The sequence below is a fragment of the Vanessa tameamea genome, chromosome 12 (assembly GCF_037043105.1).
Source record: "Vanessa tameamea isolate UH-Manoa-2023 chromosome 12, ilVanTame1 primary haplotype, whole genome shotgun sequence".
NCBI classification, from domain to species: Eukaryota; Metazoa; Arthropoda; class Insecta; order Lepidoptera; family Nymphalidae; genus Vanessa; species Vanessa tameamea.
This window is the reverse complement of record NC_087320.1, coordinates 1,214,516-1,238,603: the sequence shown is the minus strand read 5'-3', so window position 1 is coordinate 1,238,603 and position 24,088 is coordinate 1,214,516. Positions and strand designations below refer to the sequence as shown.

The following is a 24,088-nucleotide window of genomic DNA, read 5'->3' as shown; positions in this document are numbered from 1 at the left end:
AATAACAGTAAACACTAACCTGTCGCATATCATCGTTCGGTGACTCTAATTGTTCGACCAGCGCTAACATGAAGTCTTTAAATGAGCATAGTAAAGATTTGTTGTTGCCGTCTCCAAAAGTCAAGTTAGTTAACGTCATACCAGCGTATTTTCTCATTGTCAAACATGTATTGTCATCAGTTCTGCTTCCATGTGCTGCTTGGTCTCCACTCACCAATGCCGCTAGAGCTTGCAATCCTCCTAATTGACAAACTACATGACGATGTTCCTCATCAAAAGATAATTTCATTAATGCAGCCACACTTTGGCTAGGATGTTTAGTTACATCATCTTCTATTGCTTCCTTTCCTTCTTTTCTAGCTTCTACCAAATCTTCAAGTACATAACAATATTCTCTTACTTGTTCTAGCAATCTCCACACTCTTGCTTCTCTTCTACCAGCTTTATCATCAGTTTGCGTGTGAATAATATTTCGAAGAGCTTTTGCAGCACGATCTCTAGTTTCTCTGGCTACTTTCGAGTGAATTAATTGAACCAATAATGGAATACACCCTGCTTGTCTCATTGCAATACAACTTTCAACAGACCTACTCATGTCTAGAAGAGGTCCACTTAGATCGGCGTTATTTTCAGGTGATAAACTTAGTAAGGAAATAAGTGAGCATACACATTCCATTTTATTTTCTAAGTTCGATGAAGAGCGTGGCCCGTCTGATCCATTACTAGAGAAACTTCGTACACTTGCTGAATCATGACCCGTCCAAACATCCCGTTCTCCAGGCCACGTCCCTCTATATAATTGCGAGGCTCTTTTATCGCGTTCACTCGATCTAGCTGCGCTTTCCAACCCATAATGCAAGGTACTTCTGTAATTTGTTCTGTGCGGTCGGTCTTCTTGTGATGTATAATTGGAAGATTGAGGTTTTGTTGCTCTTTTTGGAAGAGCACCAGCTTTCTTTTGCGTTTGATTGTCATCGCCCTCCGCCTCATCATCTAAGAAATTTGGGTTGGTAATATCACTACGTTCGTCAAATTCATCCGGTGATGGCGAATGATCGAGAAAGTGTGGTTTAGGTATTCGACATTCGATGTTAGATTTTGACGGCAGGTGATAATCATCGTCAAGAAAATGCGGCCGGCGTGAGAGAGGATCAGAATCAAGATGATCTAGGTCAAGAGTAAGATCGCGGTTGCGCGCTTTGTCGATCGGTTTCGGAGCGAGGTGTTTGGAATATCTGGGTTTGGTATCTTTTGGGTTCGGTAAGCGGCGCGCATCCGACGAAATTGGAGAAGAGGCATTTAAAGGTCTCCGAGGTTCACTAGAAGTAGATGGGGTGCAGTCTTCGCTGGCGGATGGCCCAGAGTCAGTTAATGGCGAATTTGAAGAGTCCATACTGCTCCAAGGATCTACCATAACTTCGTTCTCCAACTGTAACAAAAATACAGAGACGGTAAAATATATTAAAAGCAATAACTTTATTGTCTGTATCTATAAGGCTTATCTTAAGCCACTTAAGAAAAATACAGCCAAAATAATTAATAACCGTTAACCGGTCAAGGTCAAATCTCACGCACATACAAGTATATGATTCAAAGATTAATATTTCTTTTTTGTAACTATCGTATCAACAAATAATGTACTTCTAAGCATTACAAAATAAAATAACCTTTTCTTTTTGCATATTATTAAAGCGAACAGTCGTGAGGCATCGTATTTTTTAATGGCATCAACTTTCATACAATACACGAATTTTATTGCATTTTTATTCGGTATTGTGTTTACAAGAAAGTGAATCATTCTCTTTAAAGCACACAGAAAGACAAAATACAAATTGAAAGCGGTTTTCTTTTAAGCTTAACAGGTTAATACTGGCACTCAAGAGTAAATTAAAGTAATCATGACTGATGCTTTATTGCTGAAGAGACAAGAAAACTGTAATGTTCATATAATCATTAAGGTTGCCGTCTTTAATGGAGAAAGTAGAGTGTGTTAGCTATAAAGCATTGCTTTATGTGCAATTTATAATTAAAATAAAACTCATGTAAAGAGTGCAATGCATTGAAGCCTAATGTGGCGTAATTTTCAATTTTTCACTACATTAAAAATACGATTTTCAAATGCGATTAGTAAGTATGAGGAAAACTATTATATTTTGTATATAAAGTGAGGTGATAATACTTATATGCTTTAGTAAGTATACAATGGACAGTGGCGGACGAATGGACAATAAACGAGGCATGCTAATGTTCCGTTTACAACACAATGGCTCGGCGCCGACAAATGGCGTCGGGAAACTGACTAATTGGATCCAGGTTCTGATAAGGTCTTTTACTTTGTATTTTTATATACATATATTCGCAAATAAATGACAATAAATCCTAAATGGTATTAAAAATATTTATTTAGCTTTGCCCTTAAATATATGACGTAATATTTCCTTTAAATTAATAAAAAAAGGTATACAGATGGTACAAACTAACAAAACCTTAATAACATTTCTTTACGAAGATATCATTTAAAATAATATAATACATTATTTAAGAAATGAAACACGGTCCTTGGAATTTATGACATCGAACGGAAATGATTCGAATGTTAGTAAATGTTTATACGATTATGCCCATGACGCTAACTACAAACTTACCAAATCGCTATCATTAGACGTGGTCGCGTCATCCAATGGGTTTCCATTTTCTACATCCACGCCGGAATCGTTTGGATCACCTCTTCGTCTAACAACTTCATTTCTGACAATGTCATGAAAGTTCCTTAGAGAATTGAAGTTGAAACGAAGGTCTGTCGTAAAATCGTCGTACAATTTGAATTGGTTAGCATTGAATTCAGTGTCGTTGTCTAAGATGTCATGACTTTCCACAACGTTAGAACGATTCGAGTTCTTGTTAGTAAACATCACTTTATAATAATCACGATTCATTATTTCACTATTACTTAACGATCTTCTAATTTTAAATTAAGTTTCCGTTAATTCTGCTTTTCATTGCAAATAATAAATGAATTGCCTGTTCGATTATTTTAAAAAGTTAGGAATGATTTTGAAGCAGTTGCGTCGAATACCGGTATAACATGAATGATGTATTGGGTACGGCCGTAGTAAACTTGGCACGGTTATCTAACGCATGTAAAATTTGTTTCGTATCAAAATAATGATAACGTCTTTCACATAGGATGAATACTAATTCCTCAGACACTTTTTTTTTAATGTTACATCGAAGACGAAATTTTGTTCAGTTTTTTAAATTTTTTGGTCTTGTTTAAGTTATTATCGGTTACTTTCCGTTTAATTATTGAAACTATTCAAGCTTTTAAAACAACTTAGCATTTAAATATTCAAAGCAAAATATTGGACCGAATACTGGCAGTAACAATTTGGCATGGTATTGTATTGATTTGAATATGAAATCCGAAAATACTTGATATACTCCAGAGCACTATTACTCTAATATTTGAACAGGCCTTAGAGCTAATATTGTAAAGAGATCATTACTCTCTGCCTGCGTAACAATAATAAACATCTGACTGCTATAGTTTAGACTCGTTTAGAAATAGGTCATAGGTATTTATCATATTTTGTAAGTGAAACTTTGTTTAGTTACTTAGTCGCCCCAATTGAACTAGATTTATTTAAAGCGCTGTTTATATCCGCGTGGATTACTTTCATTCCGAAAAGATAATTCTATCTTTTCTAGGTTATTAATTAATTTAGTAGATTACTTATATTATAAAGAGAAAATAACTGTATGTCTGTTTTTTTTGTTAGCCAAGCACTGACTAAGCCACTGAACTGATAGTAAACAAATTTAACATTTGGATTTGGATAGCACATGTCAATAACGGGATTTACAGGAAAATCTTGTACCGATGAGAAACATTAATTAAACGAGACGTTGTCCCGGTGAAAAGGTACCAAAGTTGTTATAATATTATGATTTCTGTAAAGAAGTCCTTTGTTTGTAGTAATACGTCTGACGAGACAAAATTCGTGTTGACAAAATATTGTGAATGGGTTTCACGCGTTACAAATCCATGATGTCATCTAAACTGTTTGGACAGTCGAGTGACAGTAGGTGATAAGATTTGCAGGTTTTAGAGTTTTGCGCGGAGGGAATAATAAGCCTGCATATGTCGTGTAAATTTCAGCCATATATTCACCCGCTGGGGCAAAGTGGTGGAATCAACTTTTGTTGAGACTGTGAGGTTAAGACTATTACTAGCTACTCATTAAACATAATGTTGTCACATTCTCACGTTAAAGTACAAAAGCAATGGGCAAATGTTTATATATATCGACCCAATTTTTTTTATAATATAACGTATGTGCGTAAGTTTTGTATATGTATTAATATATTTGTAATCCATCATATGCGTATAGTGGCTGGAAATCAATCATTATTCTGCGAAAAAGGAAATCGAATTTAAATAAAATTTGCGAACGGCAAACGATCGACGATTTCTCAAAGGGTATATTTTTTCCCAATAATCAGAAACGTTCAATATAAGGAAGTGCATCCGCCGATTGTTTAAAAACATTCAAAGCTGCGTGCATTCTCATAATAATTATAATATCGTTCGGCCACATGTTACACACATTAACATCGAGGCGGACAGATGGACAAAAATACATTAAAACTCGACGTAACTACGAAACTATCATCCGTTGGAGGTTTACGATGGAACGCTCTTCAAGGTTCTATTATTTATTATCGGAAAACTTTATATTTCATGATCTAAATTCAGCATGTAGCGCTTATTTTAATAGTTTTCTATGATTTTATCTGGTATTATCTTTACAATCGCAAATAATCCCAATATAAGTAATTAATTTTTGAAACTAAATAGTATCGATAACGTAGTCGGTAATTAAAAATATTAAATTAAACTACTCGACAACTTTATTTTTTCTTTAGTTTGTACTCTGTCTCTAATATATAGTATGTATATTCTGCGTTTCGTCAGAATATAATAAATATATAGTAGGTATTCTTTTATTCACGGTCGGTAGGTAACATTTCCGTAGCGCCGCGAACTCAGTTATTACAAGATCCCTTGACCTGAATCCGACGTCTGCGATAATTCGATAGCCCTTAAACTTTCTTAGATTTTTAAGTGGCTTCAGGTCTCAGTTTTTATGTCTACATACGTAATACAGCGTAACAATGGGCTAGATATTTTAAACGCTAGATTTTATTTTATTTATTAAAGTTAGTAACTCTATATAGAACGATATTATTAATATATATCAAACAAAAATCAACAATCTACCTCCTACTGTTATATATATGTACGAAATTTTATAATCCAACTTGTATATACAATATGTATTTATATAATATGTGTATTTTATTATAATTAATATGCACTAAAACCGCGGCTATCGATGTAAATAATAATAAAAGCTTCCGTCACACACAGCGGGTTCAATGAACTGACTTATATAATAGACAGTGAAACTAAAGGTCGTTGATTCTAGTGATCGCATTCAATTAAGTTAAGTGCAGGTCAGCCAAGGAGAAGCTATTCATTTCACTAAAAATTACAGGCTTTCGTTATGTAACGTGCGAATAAAGAACAAATACGCTCTCTATGTACTCAATTCATAATCGTTCACTAGTTGATCAGTTTGCTAAGCCTTTATTATCTCTAATAAAAGAACTAAACAATCATACTAAAATAATTGTATAATCATTACGTCCCTATGTATTGCTTAGATCTTAAAAATTACACAACGGTTTTTGGTGCGTTTTTTTTAATAGATAGATTGATTCAAGAGGAAGGTTCATGTGTATAATACATGCACCATATTAGTATAATAGTAGACAAACATTGATAATTTTAGTGGTTTCTGAAGTGATTGCAAAAGCTGGCTGAACCCTACGAGATAGATCAAAATAATGTACCACAGTATTGTACACCTTAAAAAGGTCTTCAAAAAAAGTTTGCGATGGTATATGTCTATCGCTCAGGGGTATCCCAAAACAACCTTTTTTTATCCTTTACTTTTTACGATAAATAATGACTTAATTTCTAAGCGATTTTAAATAATACAGCATTAATTAATAAAGTACCCTAAATACGTTGTAGATTTAATATAGATTAATATTTTCGAAGACATTTCGATCGGTTCGGATTTAAAACTCAGGAACATAGCGGTTAGTATTGTCTAACGACTGAAAAACTGTGAACGTTGTAAGACATTCTGTAATATATTTAGTATCAGCATAGCACCCGTGCGGAGCCGGGGCGGGTCGCTAGTATACTATATATGGTACACTATATGGTTGGTCGTCAAGTATTTGGAGTTTAAGCTTGTTTCATACCAAATATCATCAAATTAGGTTCAGTGATTTCAGCCGTGAAAGAGCAACAGAAACGCAGACAGAGTTACTTTTGCGTTTATAATATTAGTATGGATTTACCGCCACATAACACTTTTTACAACTAAAGTTAAGTTAAATTAAGTTGGGTTTAACTTTGAATACAAAAATACAATAAAATAAAACGAACAAAACACTAACACACGAATGAATGAACATGAGCTGTGAAAAAATACACAGAATAGGAAGTCAAAGAGTTATATATAGAAGATTTGACTGAAACTGAACACGGTTAAATTTAGACATACTGGCAAGTATAAAAAAGGTTTTAGTGTTCAAAACGTACACAAACGTACATTAAAACATTATTCTTAAATAGAAGACAGTTGGACAAACGGTCAGACTGGTGGTAAATTCAAATCCTTTATTCCAAATAAATCAATCAAATGAAACGTATTTCATTCAAATTAATTTTACAATTAAACATTTTTGAATCGTCCTTATTTAAACACTACCACTATAAAAGCATTACCCATAGTTATCGTAGTCAAAGTAAAAAAACTATCACCTTGTGGGAAAAAACAACTTCATATCAACGTTTACTTAAACCGACCGCCAACGCGCTTTTAACAATGAGAACCAAGATACTAACTACGTCTCTAGTGACTGTAATTACACTGACTCACTCACGCTTCCACTCGGGAACACTGCCAAAATATTGCTATTTGACGGTACAATAATTTATGACTTCAATCAAAGACGGATCTTGAGAACTTCTTTGATAATATGTATGTTCTATTAAAGAAGTATAGTTAATAGCGCTCGGGCGAAGCCGCATGAATCGGACTAGTTTAAATTGCGAACAATTAATTAACAATGAACAAAGATATTCATATCGTGCAGGCGAATACAAAACGAAGGTCACGCGCTCAAGATTTATAGCCGAAACATTTCAGCTTGATTTATACAATTAAAAAAAAAAAATCGAAGTCGACAATAGCAAGAACATAATGCGATCAAAAGTAATTCTTTCATCACACAGAGCCAGCCATTAGATACACGAAAGCAAACCGAACACTTACAGAAAACGGTGAAAGTGATGTTATGGAATTTTGCGATGCACCCAACTATTATGGTAATTGGAGTGAAACGCGTACACGGTATGGCGCAAGCGTGATAAGTGAGTTCATGCTCAAACCTAAGGTGAGTGTATCTTAATGAGAAGCAATATAACTATGATTTAACTAACTAATAGTACAAAACGATATCGTGTATTCCGTCCGTGAGCAGCGAAATTTGAAACTCGTTCAATTTGAATGATAATTATTAGCAGTTCTATATTAATCTTAACACATTTTAATGTTTTTGGAACTTAATTGTTGGAAAAGAGTAGTTTTTTTAACGTTATTTTGGCTTGAATCTACATTGCAAATCGGTGGTAACTTTGAATTTCATTTAATCCCGTAAATTGACTACTTAAAAGTTCTCGCGTGAGCCTACTCGAATTATGTACATACCATTTTAATTTGATAATAGTTAAAATATTACGTAAATATAATAGAAAATTTAACTAAATAAACAGTTTAAAAAGAAGCAAAGACGGCGAGTGAAAGTGAGACACATTAAGACAATCATTCATTCGATCGAAAGATCGATTGAATCGCGAACAATATGCTGGTACCTTCACCGCTGGCTGGGGAACGTTGACGAAAAGAAAAAGTTCGTTTCGCACGAAACATCATGTCATATCGTTACGGATAACGTTATATTCGTTACTTGCCCTGTTTCCTTCAACCTCAATAATTGTTTTAGTTTAAGTCATTTTTGAAAAAAATATTGATTTAAAATAACCCATTCATTCGAAATTAATTCTTTTCACACACATATTTATAAAGAATGGTCTAGGTAGACTATGCAAAGGAATTATATAGGTTCATTAATTATTTAATTAAATGGTAATATTTAAATGTTTGATTTTTCATCTAATATCATAAAGAAGTTTTGACTATTTGTTTATATTTCCGATTTACGTAACTTGATTGAAAATCCAATAAATATAGAATTTTTACACTATTATAGATTGCAGCCTAAGGAAACACATAAGCTATTTGGTATGTTTTAACGTAAAGCAAATCATTTAATGCAAAAAAATTAATACCGAGTTTCTAATAAGATATATATGTAAAATTTAATAAAGTCATAAAAAATGTGAGGTTTTCCGAAAAGATTTATTTAGAAGTTCGGATCAATATTAAGTACTGATTTTATTCAAATTATCGTTTATGTCATTGAACAATATGTTATCAGAACAGATATAAAGTCGAAAAGGGCGGCTAGTGGGATCAAGACATAATACTCTTATTAACATGGCAATAAGTTTGAAATGAAACTGTGCGTCGCCGCATTGCGGAGCACCATATGCAATGACCCCAGGTACTTATCTCGCTCTTTCACGTTTGACAAGTCATTACATCAATATATACTATTACGTGATTTATCTTGATTCATAGCTGGTAACGGATACAGATATACCACGATGATTCTGATATGATATGATTATTATCTAATATAATGAAAACTATGATCATTTATTAGAAATGTTTGTTTTTTTTATTATTATTATTTATCATTTAAAGAAAAGCAAATGACATGTACTAATCGGCCTATCAACATTGACACGTTCAGAGACTATTCTCTAATATAATTGTAAATGTGCTGTCAGTCTTCAACCGGAATTTCCAACAATATAAAGTAGTATTAATAGTCTCGTTGAGTATTGCGGACATGCACAAAAATAAAACAACAATAAACAAAAATTAAGATCGGAAAATTATAAACATATGGATTATTAATAATAATACGATTACTATTGCCGAGAGTGTATATGGATCACGAAATACATTATGAAAACAATATTTCTATGTTATTATTGGAACATTTTGCTGCATTTAATAATTGTACTAAAATCGTCATGTAGGACTTAACAACTGTATGGTATTGAAATTATGTATATGTTGTTTGATCACTTTTATATTTCAATTTATTGATAAGAAAATTTATTGTAATATATTTGCCTTACAATCAATAAGATTAATATTTAATCGCATTAACAATCATTATATAATCTGTGTTTATTGTTTCTCTTATTGACATTTGCATTTATAATTAAAAAAAAATAAGATTAATTCTTGATCAATCTTGACTATGTTGAGCACGAATTTAATTTTTCTTACATATATTTTTTAATAGTATTTTATATTGTTGGAAAATATGTTGCTATAATTCCTACATTTAATAAAGTTAATTCCATTATATTATATAAAACTATATTTAATTATGTGACAATCCATCCAGATAAGTTACTTATTAACAAACGTAACATTCTCAACCGATGAAACGAAATGTCTACAACGGGGACCACGTGATTAGCATCTTGAGAATACATTGTGAACCCGAGAACAATGGCTGCTATTCACGGCTGTTACTATAGCAGGTTCATTTTTAGAAGCAAAAGTTCGCTTTAAATCGCTTTTTTAATGTATAATATATGAAACTGCTAGTATTTCACATAAAACCAATGCAAACCATGATAGAATAGTGTGAAATGAGCTTTAAATCTTTTCTTTGAAAGAAGAGAAGACAACAGCGGTCGTTTACAATATGTTACTTTAGTTTCACTAATAAGCTCCACCGCGCGGTTCCACACGCCTTCAATTTCATTGCTCCTCTCCCTTGGATCGTAGCGTGATGTTAAGTTTGTTACATTTCTTAATCTATCTATTTCTATCTATTTCTTAGTCTATCTAACACAAGATTTGTGATTTATCAAATCAGACTGGAAGAGCCAGAACTGAAACAAACACATGAACTCTTCAGTTTGAAACAATAGGCTATTTGACAATGCGAAAAATAAAGTTTCAATTATTGTAATCAGTATAAATTTGAGTTTAAAAATGGTTATTTATCAACAAAAGTTGAAAATAATAATTAATTTATTCAAAAATCCGTAAGTAAAAATGCATTTTTTTAAACGTTTGTCACGTGACACAAAACTCTCCAGATTGGTCGGGCTTATGATGACGTCACTTGCTTATTAACCTCGTTTGCCTCCTGTATGTGGATTATATGTGCTACCGATTACAATACAGGCAAGTGACGTCACCGACCCCATTGCAGCGCCATATTGTCAAAGTAGCGTTTTCGCGGGCTATTTAAATATGGAATTTTTATTTTTATATTTTTCAGCAAATATGTACTAGAATAAAAAAACACAACTTTTACTGGATTCCTTAACCTCTACTAAATAATATAAAATTCCTTTTAAAAACCAATGAAATAGTCTATTATCGAAAATTGCACATTGAAAACACATACATAGGTACCAAAATTAGTATTAAAAAATGCCCTCGGATCCATTTATTTATATAAATCATAATACTTTTTAATATTAAATTTTTTTAATCCTATTTCTATCAATAACCAACAGAAAAATGTTGCATAATAGCTGTTAAAGAAAAGTAAGCCATTTTGAAACCAGAAGGTAATAAAAGAGAAACTTTTATACTGATTTACGATTATCACTTATATCATCTTAGTAAGTAGTGTCAACAGATACGAAAAAAATAAGAAACAATAATGTACCAAGTTTTTAATTGGTTTTAATTATTTTTTCTACTGATATGAATTACCTTTTTGAGGAAAATAGATAGGTACATGTCTGGTCATAGGATTCACCTCCAGCTAACAGCAATTACACTGACACGCGTACCGTTCAAACCAAAACTTAAGATAGTTACTTTATATCTGTATATAGATAAATATTTACATATATTTTTAATGATTGTATTAATAAAGGCGTTGTTAACGACGCTGATGAGTTCGCACAATGTCCTTTAATATACGCGGTCATTGTTGCTTTACAGATTAATATAAAGGTAATAAGCTTTAGTATCTCACTCGTGAAATGTTTAAAATCGACTTACGATCATACATTACTTTGATGCGTGTATCTTTTATAAATATGATTTTTATAAATAATGTGGCTTATCACTTTCTGATATTTCACGTAATATCCCAGTCTGTTGTTACAGAACAGCTACTTCTATACGAGTAAAAAGTTACCCAGGTAATAATGCTTAGGAGTTATATAAAGTAGGGTAATAATTCACATAAACATAACGACATAATATCAAAATGTGAGAATTCACAGATCAAAAAGTAAAAACTAAAACAATAAGACCGTGTAACACGGATGGAAAACACAATCCCGAGACAGATCTACTGTGTTAAAACGTAATACTATATATTCATAAATTTTATATATTCTATTTTATTTGTGTGTATATAAATTATTAAACATTAAACACCTAAAGTATTTTTTCAGACTTATTACTCGATTTAAAAAAAAAAATGAATGTCAGATGGTATAGGAATAACGCTCAAATAAAACGTTTATAAAAATACATCTAATTTAATGTCGAATAATGAGACAATTACTTGTCAAATATGTACTTTTTTAGACTTGAAACGCTGTTTAAACGCCGACTGACAGCAGTTTTACCAATCCGACTAAATACTGAATGGTCATTGGTCGTCTATTCTGGCATCGGATTCCATCGACCAATTACAAATAAGATTAAAATAAAATTATTTTTCTTTGATCATCGTTTCTGAAACTGGAGTCGATTAACATTTACCACGTGGACTCGATTAAGAAAAACAAAAAAAAAACCTAATTGAGTTCGTCGCCCCGACGTTAACATAATTATAAGATAGAGATTAACGTAACAGGAAAAACATGCAGATTCTATTCAAAAGTACGAAATGAATTAAGTTGTTCAAAGCAATTATATTAAAGACGAGCCAGCGTTGAAATGAAAGTGAGCGCTGTTATATGGCATACATGCGGCTTGTTTATTAAATTACATTTGCTGTATTCGATTTTCAACTTCAACTATATATTAGATTTTTAACTTTAACTTTATATCTGTCTGGTAATAAAAATATGCAAGCACACAAAAATAAGAAACAAAAAAAAATACAAATTAAACATACACTAAAGGTATTAATATTAAAGGTATATTTTATTTTTCAATTAAACATTTTTTTTAATCGTGTTTATAAGAACAGCCTTGTAAGATAAATATGACCCAAAGACGGTGGCTTGACCCTTACTGAATGCGAAAGACGAACTGACTGTTGGCATAACTTGGGAGGTGTTTACATCCAGCAGAGGGATGCTGCAATTTCTAGATAGATAGAAAATTATAACATATTCATCGGTACTTTCAATTTGTTACGGTAACTGTTTAATTTAATAAGAGCTTTCTTTGATTATTGGAATCATGAATATGTAATCACATATATGATGATGATGAATTAAATGATCCCGATCATTATATATTTCATGCATTGCGTTCGCCACGGAAATTAGCTGTTTCTCTTCATCATCATACAACATTACGCGTAACTTTTACTTTAATGAAATTCTATAGTCACTTGAATGTGAAACAGCGAAAATTATCGTTACACACAAACATGTGAATCGTGTGCTTATTTCTAACTCAGTTGGTTAAATGTTTTAATGAATTAGATTTATGCAATGTTGCAATTATAGTGATAAAAAATCATCTATAAAGTAAAGTTTTATGATAAAACTGAAAATATGAAAACAAATATTAATACCGAAGAAAGTTAGTATAATGACTTTGACAACTGAATGGTAGAATTGATAGCGAATAACCAACTATGAAGTTATTATTTTTAATGTTGCATTCGTATATATCAGCTAGCAGATACTACGACTAATAAGATTTTTTTTTTAAACAATTCCATCACAATGCGAGAGGTGCGGTATGACTTGATTACAATAGATTTGAACAATGCGATGAATTCTTGATTGAAGGTGATGGTAATGCTGGAGGCACGTTTGGATCTAATTAAGCTTCTGATATAGAACTTGAAAATAGTCATTTGAACTCTACATTTCAAAATAAATAATCGACGAAGCATATTATATACAAGATTACAAGCACATTGATTAGTTGACTGTCCTGCTTACATTGGTTTGTACATAAAATTAATTGTATATAGGGACAATAAAAGCAATTAAATATATAAATATGATTAATATGTATTAAATCCTTGTCGCAGTTTGTTGTTGCTCTACATTTAATTTTACTCCAAATATAAATACCATATATAAATACTTAAAAGCATATTTTAGTTTTGAATAGCAATATAATTGTTTATAAAAAATATTTAGTTCCATAGTATTGAAATAGTCACTATTAAATATTTAACCTTACTCATAAACTATCTAAAGAATATCTCATTGAGTCCAAAGGCATTGAGTTAAAAGGCTTCATTTTCTGTTAACTTAGTTCCCGTAAAACGGAAGGACTTTGTAATATGCAACCGGATGAGGTCAAGTATGGTGTCGACATCTAAAATAACGAAGCGTGAAGGTACCGAGGAAGTAATGGCCTGAATTTCAGACTATTGATAGGCGTTTCACATCGAATAATTAAGGAGTTTATAATCACTGGTTTGAGAAACTAAGAATTGGGGATAATTTGATAACAAGTTTGAAGGATTTTATTTAATGAAAAGAAGTCGTTACTGATCGTTTGCGAGGAATATCAAGATTATGATATTTCAGTATCACAGAGATTATTTATCAAAATAATATTTTATAAGTACCGTAAAGGCTGGGAGAAAATCTATTCCCCAAATGAAAAGATTTTGGAGCCTATATTAAATATTCAGTGGTACTTGCCTGGGTCTGAACCCGTAATCGTCGGTTAAGATTCAATAGTAAATGTTGAAAAGAATTATTATCATCATCACTATCAAATTTCTTTAAAAGCACTGGAGTGACAAATATGTACAAAAAAAAGAACCTATTACAATTACCAACTGTAACTATTATTTATGTCATTACGAAAACTACTTTAAATAATGGAGAAAGCTTTTTTTATAATCAATTGAATGCGAGTATTCATTTAAATCGTTGAAAATTCAATTTAAAGATGTTAAACAACAAAGGAGGTTACGCAAGAAAACTCGACGACCCTGTGCCATAGTTGGATGGCTTCTTCGTATGGGCGAGACTTAATTTATATGGAATTCGTTTTTTAACATTTTATTTTTATTAACAGATTGATCATTTATATTGGCATTCTATCAATATTATCAAAATCTGTACTAATATGTATATTTATGTATGTGAAAGTAACTCTGTTTGTTTATTGCTTTTTCACAAGCAAACTACTGAATCGCATTTGATGAAATTTAGTATCAAGCAAGATACTTTTTTATGCCTTACACTTGAGGACCAACCATTAAAATGCGAGCGATGCCGCCGAAATGCATATTACAAACATTTTTTTAATAATAAGGGCATTGTTACACATACTTATCATATACGATACGATAAAATCTTATATACTAAAGATGTTCAAATATATTCGAATTAAATCGGAAATAATAGGCTTTAAGCATACAAAGACTATTGCAATAACAATTCATATAGTTGCTTAGTCACCGAATACGGACCTGACGGTTTGAATGGTGCATATAAATTAGGAGCGTAGGAAGCCCGGGACATTGCTAGCAAAATACACGAACCACGCAATGTGTCGTTTTAAACATATTCAAGAAAAGGACAGATATAGCAGACATTATGTAATAAACTATAGTTCTTTCTTTTCAACCTTCAGGTTTACACGGATAGCGTAGTCCGTTATTATATTTATATCATTTACTGGAGGGCGTCGTGGTTTCGCCGCTGGCGACAGGTTGGACATACGAAGACTACCTTTAGTCTGTTTGTAGTACGATAAATATAAGCGAAATAGGTCGTAACCTGGTAAATAGACAGTCGATGCGATAACGATCACAATATTTGTATTCCACTCGTAAATAACATTGTTAGGACTGCTTGATGTTTGTTGATTAATAGTTGGTAGATTTTATCAGGTCGAATGATTAGGATAAACAAATATTTAATTACTAGTCTATAGTCTTAAATTCCTCTTTACTGTGCAATAAAGATACATTTAAGACCTTTTAATATTGTTAGGCCTTAAATTTTCTTTCCACTTTTTTGTGCAATGAACATAATACGTATTATTATTCATTTTTAAAGCACTGAATAGGAAAATGTAGACCTAATTAGCCATTTCTTAATTACCTTCACGAGTATTGTTTTCAGACTACGTGTTGCTAATAATAGGTAAGATTTTATATGTTTCAAAGCAGTCTATGAGTGAACGATAGTAACTTGATACAATTAATTTAAAAAATGAAAGTGACTCGGTATTAAATTTAGAATCATTAATATTTATATTGATCATGATTTTATGATCTAAATGAAAAGTGCTAGATTAATTATAACCGACTCCGTTAAATTGATTACGAAATCGAGTGAAAGTTAGATTTATCATGTTAGTAATGTAGATTGGAACTTGAAATAGAGACAATCTTTGACGGACAAACAAACGGTAAGTATTTGGTAAGCAAATAAAGAAAATGCTTTTGAAATAATTCATCAAGAGTCATATCTTTTGTAATCGAAGTACCCGATAACTGGTATACTTTCCCTTGATTTCTTTTGTATTAAATTTCATTTTAAAAGATCAAATTTTTTTTATTCAAAGAAATCGTTACGTTACTCGTTTTGTAATGAGATATTATTTCAGAATAAAGTATGTTTATATATTTTAATAGACACCATCGGCTTCGCACGGGCAAAATACACATCTCTATTGCTCAACGTCTTATTTTTATCAATCACCTTCAACAATCACCATGTTTCAGACAATTTAAATCTTAAACAGAAAACCCATACGTTTCTCATGAAACACTCCGTCCGTTAGTTAAAACCGTATAGAATTAAGTTCGGTAGTTTTTGTGTTTAACGCGTACACACGCGGCGGTAGTACCTTATTAACCGACTTCAAGAAAAAGGAGGTTATTAGTTCGACACATATGTATGTAACATTGTTAGAATTGAATTATATTTGAGTATGATGATCCATGGAAGCCTAAGCTTCCAAGCACGTGTGCTTGTTTTCGTGAGTGTATTTTTGTATGTTTATAATATAATATGTATCGATAATAGATAATTGTATAAGCCTATTTAGATTGATTGTATTTAAGTATTACTGTGAGTATTACTGTGTGTGTAAGTGTTACAAGCACAGGGGTCATACCATATTAGTCTTCAAGGTTGGCGACGCATTTGCGAAGGGTTGGTTAATCTGTCTTACAGTGCCAGTCTATGGCCAGTGGTCACCACTTAATATCAGGTAGTCCACTTGCCATTCAATAATGCTTATTTATTAGCATTCTTTAGTTCTGTCAAATTATACACATCCTAGAGTACATTCGAGTAAAAGTATATATAAAAGTTCAGACGAGGAGGGAAATAGACAATTGCTCACGGTTGAAGTTACCACAAATGTTGCTTGTATAAATATTTAAATAATTAATTAATAAAATTAATAATTAACAATTGAAAGACCAAATTCATTTTTCTAATTACCTGATATTAAGTTTAAATCATTACGGCGTGCATGATACGAAATGAAAAAAAATAATCGACATTTTTAACTGCTCTCGCAATTCGTCTCGCATTCAATAATACATTTAACAAAATTGACGTGCAAGTTACAAATAAGGAGTGTGTTTTTGTTGCGACCGGTTCGCTTGCGCCACTGAGTCACTCGGGGTTTAGCGTCTCTTATGTAACAGACAAGGTTTTAAGCTTTATAATCATTCTTCTACCTACATATGTAATAAATAAAGTTTAAATTATATAATAAAATAGCTGTGCCCGCGACTTCGTACGCGTTTGAATTTAACAAAGTTATTATTGGAGTAGCTAGTTACTCCTTATACCATCAGCTTTCTGTCAGTGAAAGTCTCGTCAAAATCGGTCCAGCCGTTCCAGAGATTAACCGGAACAAACAAACAGACAGACAGACAGACAAAAATTGAAAAATATGTTATTTCGGTATATGTACCTTGTATATACATACATTTGCATTCAGTAAAAATATGTTATTTTAATATTACAAACAGACACTCCAATTATATTATATGTATGTATAGATAATTTGTATTTGTAACTTTGTATGTTTTCTTTATTTAAAAAACGTTTTATGTAAACCCTTATTCTATGCGTGCGAAACAGGTACCGGTAGGTAGTTATATACTCATAACATAACACCGTTTGCCCAATTACCATTAAAGTTACATATAAATACGTATATTTTCATGGGAATTAAATATGGTTGGTCACTTAATGGTCCAAGCGACGTCTGCTGACTTTTGTAAATACTAACTTCAATTTCGATGGAATCAAACGGGAATTATGCCTTCCAAACAATGTTATTCATAATGGATTTGTAAAAAAATTGCATTTTGAAAATTGACAAAGCCGGTCTCAAAACTGTTGAAAGTTAAATTAATTTTCATATATATTAGTCACGTGGAATATTGTTATAAATAAAAATATATACATATATTAATCAAGAACTGATAGTTAGTGTACAGCTGTTAGCAAATTGTATGTTAATCTTTAATATTTCTTCGACTGGAATAGTTTTAATTTAACGACCAAACATAAACATAGTTTATTAGCTTCTTGTTACTGTTGATTAGTTTGACGTTATTGTGACGATTATATAAATGAGTTCCGTATGAATGTTTCCCGCTACTGTAACTTGTAACTGATTACAGATGTAGCGACAAAAAGTTTGTGTTTTGAACAATAACATCGTTGAACATACTCGAAGAAACTGTTACTACAGACATAACGAATACAATTTTCACTAGGTATATAACACGGTTCCTACAGTCTGTTAATGATTATGAAATAATACATAATGATGGGAGAATAGTATTTATTCATGTTATATAAATAAATAAAGGGCACATTGCGTAACTGTAATACGTTATTTCATTTATTTTTTTTAAGACACTGATTTAGTAAGAATTTATTATATACAGTAATAATAGTGTTCAAATAACAACAGAAGATTGAAAAAATACCTGATGTACCCAGTTAATATATTTTTGCGCCAGTAGCGCTTAACGCACACGGCCATTCGACACTTGAATACGACCTTGAAATTGTTCTCTCATTACACCCAAAGAAATTTCACTTTAAAAAATACAGAGAAAAATAAAACTTAAAAACGTTAAGCCAGTCAGATATTAGTCACGAGTGGCTGCGCAGATTTAGTTTTTACAAACAAGTTAGCTATGCGGGCGATTACTTAGTTTATAGACGTGATTACGGATCTTCATCAAATAACATAAGATTCATAATCTCTCTCTAAGTAGAGATATGTTCGGATGTGTGCTCCATTAAAAAGTAGACACCAAATCAAATTTTGCAAATTTAAGATGTTTTTTTTTCTTCAATTGAATGTTTTGTATCTTGTTGCAAAAAATAAACGATACTGATGTGCTGGTGAGCTAAAGTTACTTTTATATATTTGCATGCTGTTTTACATCTGGGAGGATAGAATCAATTATTTTATTGTGTTCATGTATATATCAACCAAGTAGTTTCTCGAACAAAATAATATAAATAAATAAAAATGCACTGTGCTTAACTTCAGACCGGCTAAATTAGATTGCGCTTTATTGCACTAATAATAAAGATGCATGTGTGAAAGCGAGAAAGCAACATATCATTCGCTTAAAGAGTATACTTTCCCATAGGAATTACTCATGATTAAATATCTAGTCATTAATTGCTTGCGCTAACCTTCACACTAAAATAAATTATAATCTCCAACGCGTGAGTCACACGGGTGAACGGTGTCAGTGCGTCTGCGCATGGCGTTATTTGTTAATGATTTATTTAAAAAGATATAGCAAATAATGTACAGATAGAAAAAAAAATGTATGTATGTATCTGTAAAGTAATCTTTGAATAAAAATTTACAATGTGTGTTTGCAAACACATGGATTATGTAAAATGATAAAATCATTGAAGCCGTATGAGTTATTGTTATAAAATAACGTCAGTAGCATTATTCATCAATCATGGGATGGAGTAACATTGGAATTTATTGCGTAAATTTTCATATCGAGAATAATTTTAAGGCATATTATAAAGATAGTGATTATCTCCGCGAGATATTGAAGTGAATTCGCTTAAAGTATACGTAATAAAAATTGACTGAGACGAGAGAACGTTCAAAATAAAATTAATTGACAAGAACGATTAAGATACCGATTCAGATGTCTTAACTTGACAGATCATCTTTTTTCAAGTCAATTTATTTTCATTCAAATTGACTTCTACAATTACATTTATATTAACACGATGTCAAAGGTCATAATGTGGAATCTATTGAAAAATAACTGATAAAAATCTCAATAGGCAATCGACGTAACGATTAACTCTAAAAATACAATTTACAAAAAATACTATAGGTATATATCAAAGCTTATTTACCTACAATTATATTGTGACAATATAATTAGACAAGAATTTAGCGGGAGTGATGGCCAAATGTGTTATGTAGTTGTAAATTTTTGTAGGCTTAACATTTTAAAAAACAGTATTTCAATGTATTTTATCATTGAGTATAGTGGAGTTTTGTAATTACAAAATTGAAAGTAGCTTATATCCGGTGACTAGTATCGGTCGGTAATGTGAATAATGTAAAATATTTAAACGCTATCGATAGAAATTGATCACTACACTCTACACTTGCATTCTTATCATTTTTGTATGAATAATTTCAAACCAGTCACTATATAGTTTCAACTTTCGATCAAAGTATGAAATTTCAAGCTATTTTAAATCTAATACCACATTATAAACAAAAAAATAAACAACAACTTCAACAAATTCGGTTCAGTTATTTAGCCGAGAAAACGTAACAGACAAACAGACAGACAGTCACGTTAACGTTTAAACAGTTCTCTATCTTGTATCTATCTATACTATTATAAGACTATAAATCGTGTGACAGATTTTGATGAAACTATTTATTTATATGCTTACGATTAGAACAAAACAACGGTCTTTATCTCTCGACGGGAGTAATAGCTATAACGGGAATCGATGACATAACAATAAAATCACTTATCAATAGTACCAGATGGAAAACTAAAATCTACGAGGCCAAGATAAGTTAGTTGACTATAAAATCATAGAACAGCCCATAAACATCTGTTATAATAACGAATGTTGAAATACTTTGGAAGCAAAAACAAACACATACCAAGACATACTTGCCCTAGATTCTTCCAGAACATTCTCCAGATGAATTTCATACGTTACATATCCACATAGAACATGAAATATAACGTCGTCTGATACAATGGGATGGTTACGTACACATCCGACGTATTCGGCTTTAGAAAGTAAAAATAAACTATATACCGTGTTTTATTAGAGGAACAATTTCGAAGAAAGTTCCAAGATATATGTTTCTTTATATGTTACCACAAATCGTAGAGAAATAAGATATTTATTTCAAACAACTTTACACTTTATTCGTGTTATAAGGAGGTTATCTATACAGCGGTAACATGGCGGGTTTTGAAGTAAAAAAATGTATTTTTTTAAAATATTTATACAATTTTTTTCACACCACTACTACCTTTTATATTTTCGAAACGATAACTAAAGCCTGATTAACTAATCATAATGAACAATGAACGCTCATTGGTCACCTGTCGCGAATCGGTTTTAACCGACCAATGAATATTCTATTAAACGTCGAATTTTTTTAATCTGAATTTGACCAGCATTTCATAAAATGGAGATTAGACAGTCAATGCAGCCGAGTATGTTCAATCGTTTGGAATATACAGTTAGACGCACTAAGTGTTATTAGACTCTTCTATCAGAGTTAGATAGTCTGTTGTATAAGGCATTTAACTAACACTTAAACCTACGTTGTGGTTGAGCTATCCCATAGTAAAAACTTGTTTGAAATGAAGATTGGCTATCTAGAAACAAGACCGTTTTAAGCGTAGGTAACATTCTCTCATACTATTTTGTGTTAATATTTCTTTAAAAAATATTGCAAACATTTAATTTAAACACAATATTACCGCGTCTTCGAAACGTAACAATTCATGAAGGTGCCAGTAGACAGAACACATCAGATTCCTTACTAATAATTACGAATGTAAAAGTGTATTTGTGTGTTCTTTTATGCAGTAAGTTTGTGGATCGGAGATTACAAAGAGAGGATACTTTTTATATCAGAAAAATCACGAGCCGGGGGATAAACTAGGTTAGTTGAAATATCTATGAAGCCTGGTAGAGGTGGCAGGATGCCTTAGGGATTTTCTGCGACTTATCCAAAGGCTTTGATTGTGTTCAACATGAAACTCTGGTCAGGACACTATATCACTATGGAATTAGAGAATGTGCACTCGACCTTCTGACTTCTTATCTTAACAATAGAATTCAGAGGGTTGACGTTAAAGGGAAAAGGTCTTCTGGTGTCTCAGTTGGTATGGGGGTCCCACAAGGATCAATTCTTGGACCTTTTCTATTCCTCATATACATAAATGACTTGCCCTTTCTTGTTGGGAACAAACATGATATAGTATTGTTTGCTGATGATACCTCTTTGGTTTTTAAAATTAATAGGAAACAGGTACAGTATGGAGATGTAAACAATGCTATTTCTGATATAGTACACTGGTTTAGCGTAAATAATCTTAGGCTAAATAATAAAACTAAAATTGTAAAATTTAGCACACCAAACGTGCAAAATGTAAAACCCGATGTACTTATCAATGGGGAACCGATGGATCCAGTTGAAACAACTGAATTTCTTGGCCTTACTCTTGATGCCAAGTTACAGTGGCTCCCCCTTATAAACGGATTGGCGGGTAGACTGAGTTCTGCGGCATTTGCGGTCAAAAAATTAGATTATTTACCGATGTTGATACGGCTCGCCTAGTTTATTTCAGTTACTTTCACAGTATAATGTCCTACGGTATTATGCTTTGGGGTAACGCAGCCGCTATCCATACTATATTCGTGCTGCAGAAGAGGGCTATTCGCGCAATCTATGACCTAGGAGCCAAGGAATCATTAAAGTATAAATTTAAAGAAATTAAGATATTAACTATTGCTTCTCAATATATATTCTGTAATGTTTTGTATGTACGGAAAAATATTAATAATTTTATGAAAATATGTGATTCTCATAACATTGGTACAAGGAACAAACACAATCTTGTTACTCCTGTTACTCGACTGCATAGAGTCAGTAACTCTTTTGTGGGGCAATGTATACGCTTCTACAACAGGATCCCAGAAAGCGTTCAAAATGCTTCTGTAGCCAAATTTAAAAAAATTGTTAAGGAACGCTTGTGTGCGAAAGGTTACTATACAATTAGTGAGTTTATGTTTGATAGCACACCGAGAATTTTCATTTTAAATTTATTTTTATACTGAAATTCACTGTATATTTCCAATTAAAAGTTAACTTACGACACAAATTCGTTTGAAATTCTGTACTTATTGTATAGTTACATTAATAATCAATAATTTTCATTCCATATTTAGTCTGGTCCGTATGTTTGCACAACACCATCCATAGCGGAGTTATGATTACTTATAACTGTGACCTGTTTATACTCAAGCGCCACGTTATTCTGGTTTGTGACTCACTAGCGCTAGTACTGTCACTGGATCAATTGTTTAATACCTGACACATAATATATTCATTTGAGAGGTGGGTTATAAGAAATACTATCAATTAAATGAATAAAGACAAAATTGAATTAAACTGTGAAATTTCAAAGTTTTCTTTTCATCTAATTTGAATTAAATGAAAAAAATAATCGTCTTCGAAAAATGTCTCTATGTATTATACATATATTACTACTAGTATATATAGTTATATAGTTACACATATATAGTTTCCATCCGCGGCTTCATTCGCGTGTTAGGGTCATAGGTTTTAGGTATAAAAAGTAGCCTAGCCTAGCGTAGTATAAAAGTAGTGTACTTACATGGCATTTAAGCTTGCTTTATACAAAATTTCATAAAATTCGGTTCAGTAGTCTGGCCGTGAAAATGTAACAGACAGACCAAGTTACTTTAGCATAAATAATATTTGTAGTTGTTAAACAAACGGGAAATTTATCATTTATTTAGTGGTTTTTTTTTTTAAATGAAATGGTTTTTATTATTATTTAATTTGACAATTTCTCATAGACATTGAAATTGTATTAAGAATAACCACAACAGACAGCGTCAAACACTCATTTCATACCCCTTGTGCCTATAATTACACTGACTCATTCACCAAACGACCCATCAATACAAAGTATTGCTAGTGCTACGAATAAACGGGGAGTGGGTGTTACCCACATATACGGAACTGCAAAATGACAACCAAATGTAAATAGAATTAAAAAACTTCATATAAATATCTTTAAATAACTTTAGCAAGTATATTTAAATAAATTGGCACGGCCATTACTCCGGCGCAGTTAGGTAATTACTGTATTTTCGCCGGCGTAGGTCAAGATCAGTATTTATGGATATTTATGTAACACTTATGTGAAAGGGTCGGAAACATAATAGCAATTATTTATTAGCTGTTTCCTGTCATTAAGTTCAGAATCACTCTCTCTACTACAATCACAATTTTAACTAATTCACGAAAATTACTAATACTTTACCTATTACCACACACGAACAACCGTCCACTATTTCTAATACCAAGGAAGTAAGTTAAAGAAGTCTATT

The 24,088-nt window shown here is 31.8% G+C and overlaps 1 protein-coding gene across 5 annotated transcripts in view; it reads right to left on the bottom strand.

Moving 5' to 3' along the window:
- Positions 1 to 24,088, bottom strand: part of LOC113402434 (adenomatous polyposis coli protein-like) — a 62,988-nt gene that overhangs the window by 12,489 nt on the left and 26,411 nt on the right. For 2 of the 5 annotated variants that reach the window (XM_064216332.1, XM_026642678.2), the window contains exons 1-2: positions 2,646 to 3,014; positions 20 to 1,429 (exon numbers count right to left, since the gene is read on the bottom strand). In XM_064216332.1, coding sequence (XP_064072402.1) covers positions 20 to 1,429; positions 2,646 to 2,936 — 1,701 coding nt within the window. In that variant the 5' untranslated portion in view covers positions 2,937 to 3,014. Of the gene's footprint in view, positions 1 to 19; positions 1,430 to 2,645; positions 3,015 to 24,088 lie in introns of those variants that run through there. The other 3 variants (XM_026642679.2, XM_026642680.2, XM_064216333.1) reach the window with 2 other exon arrangements.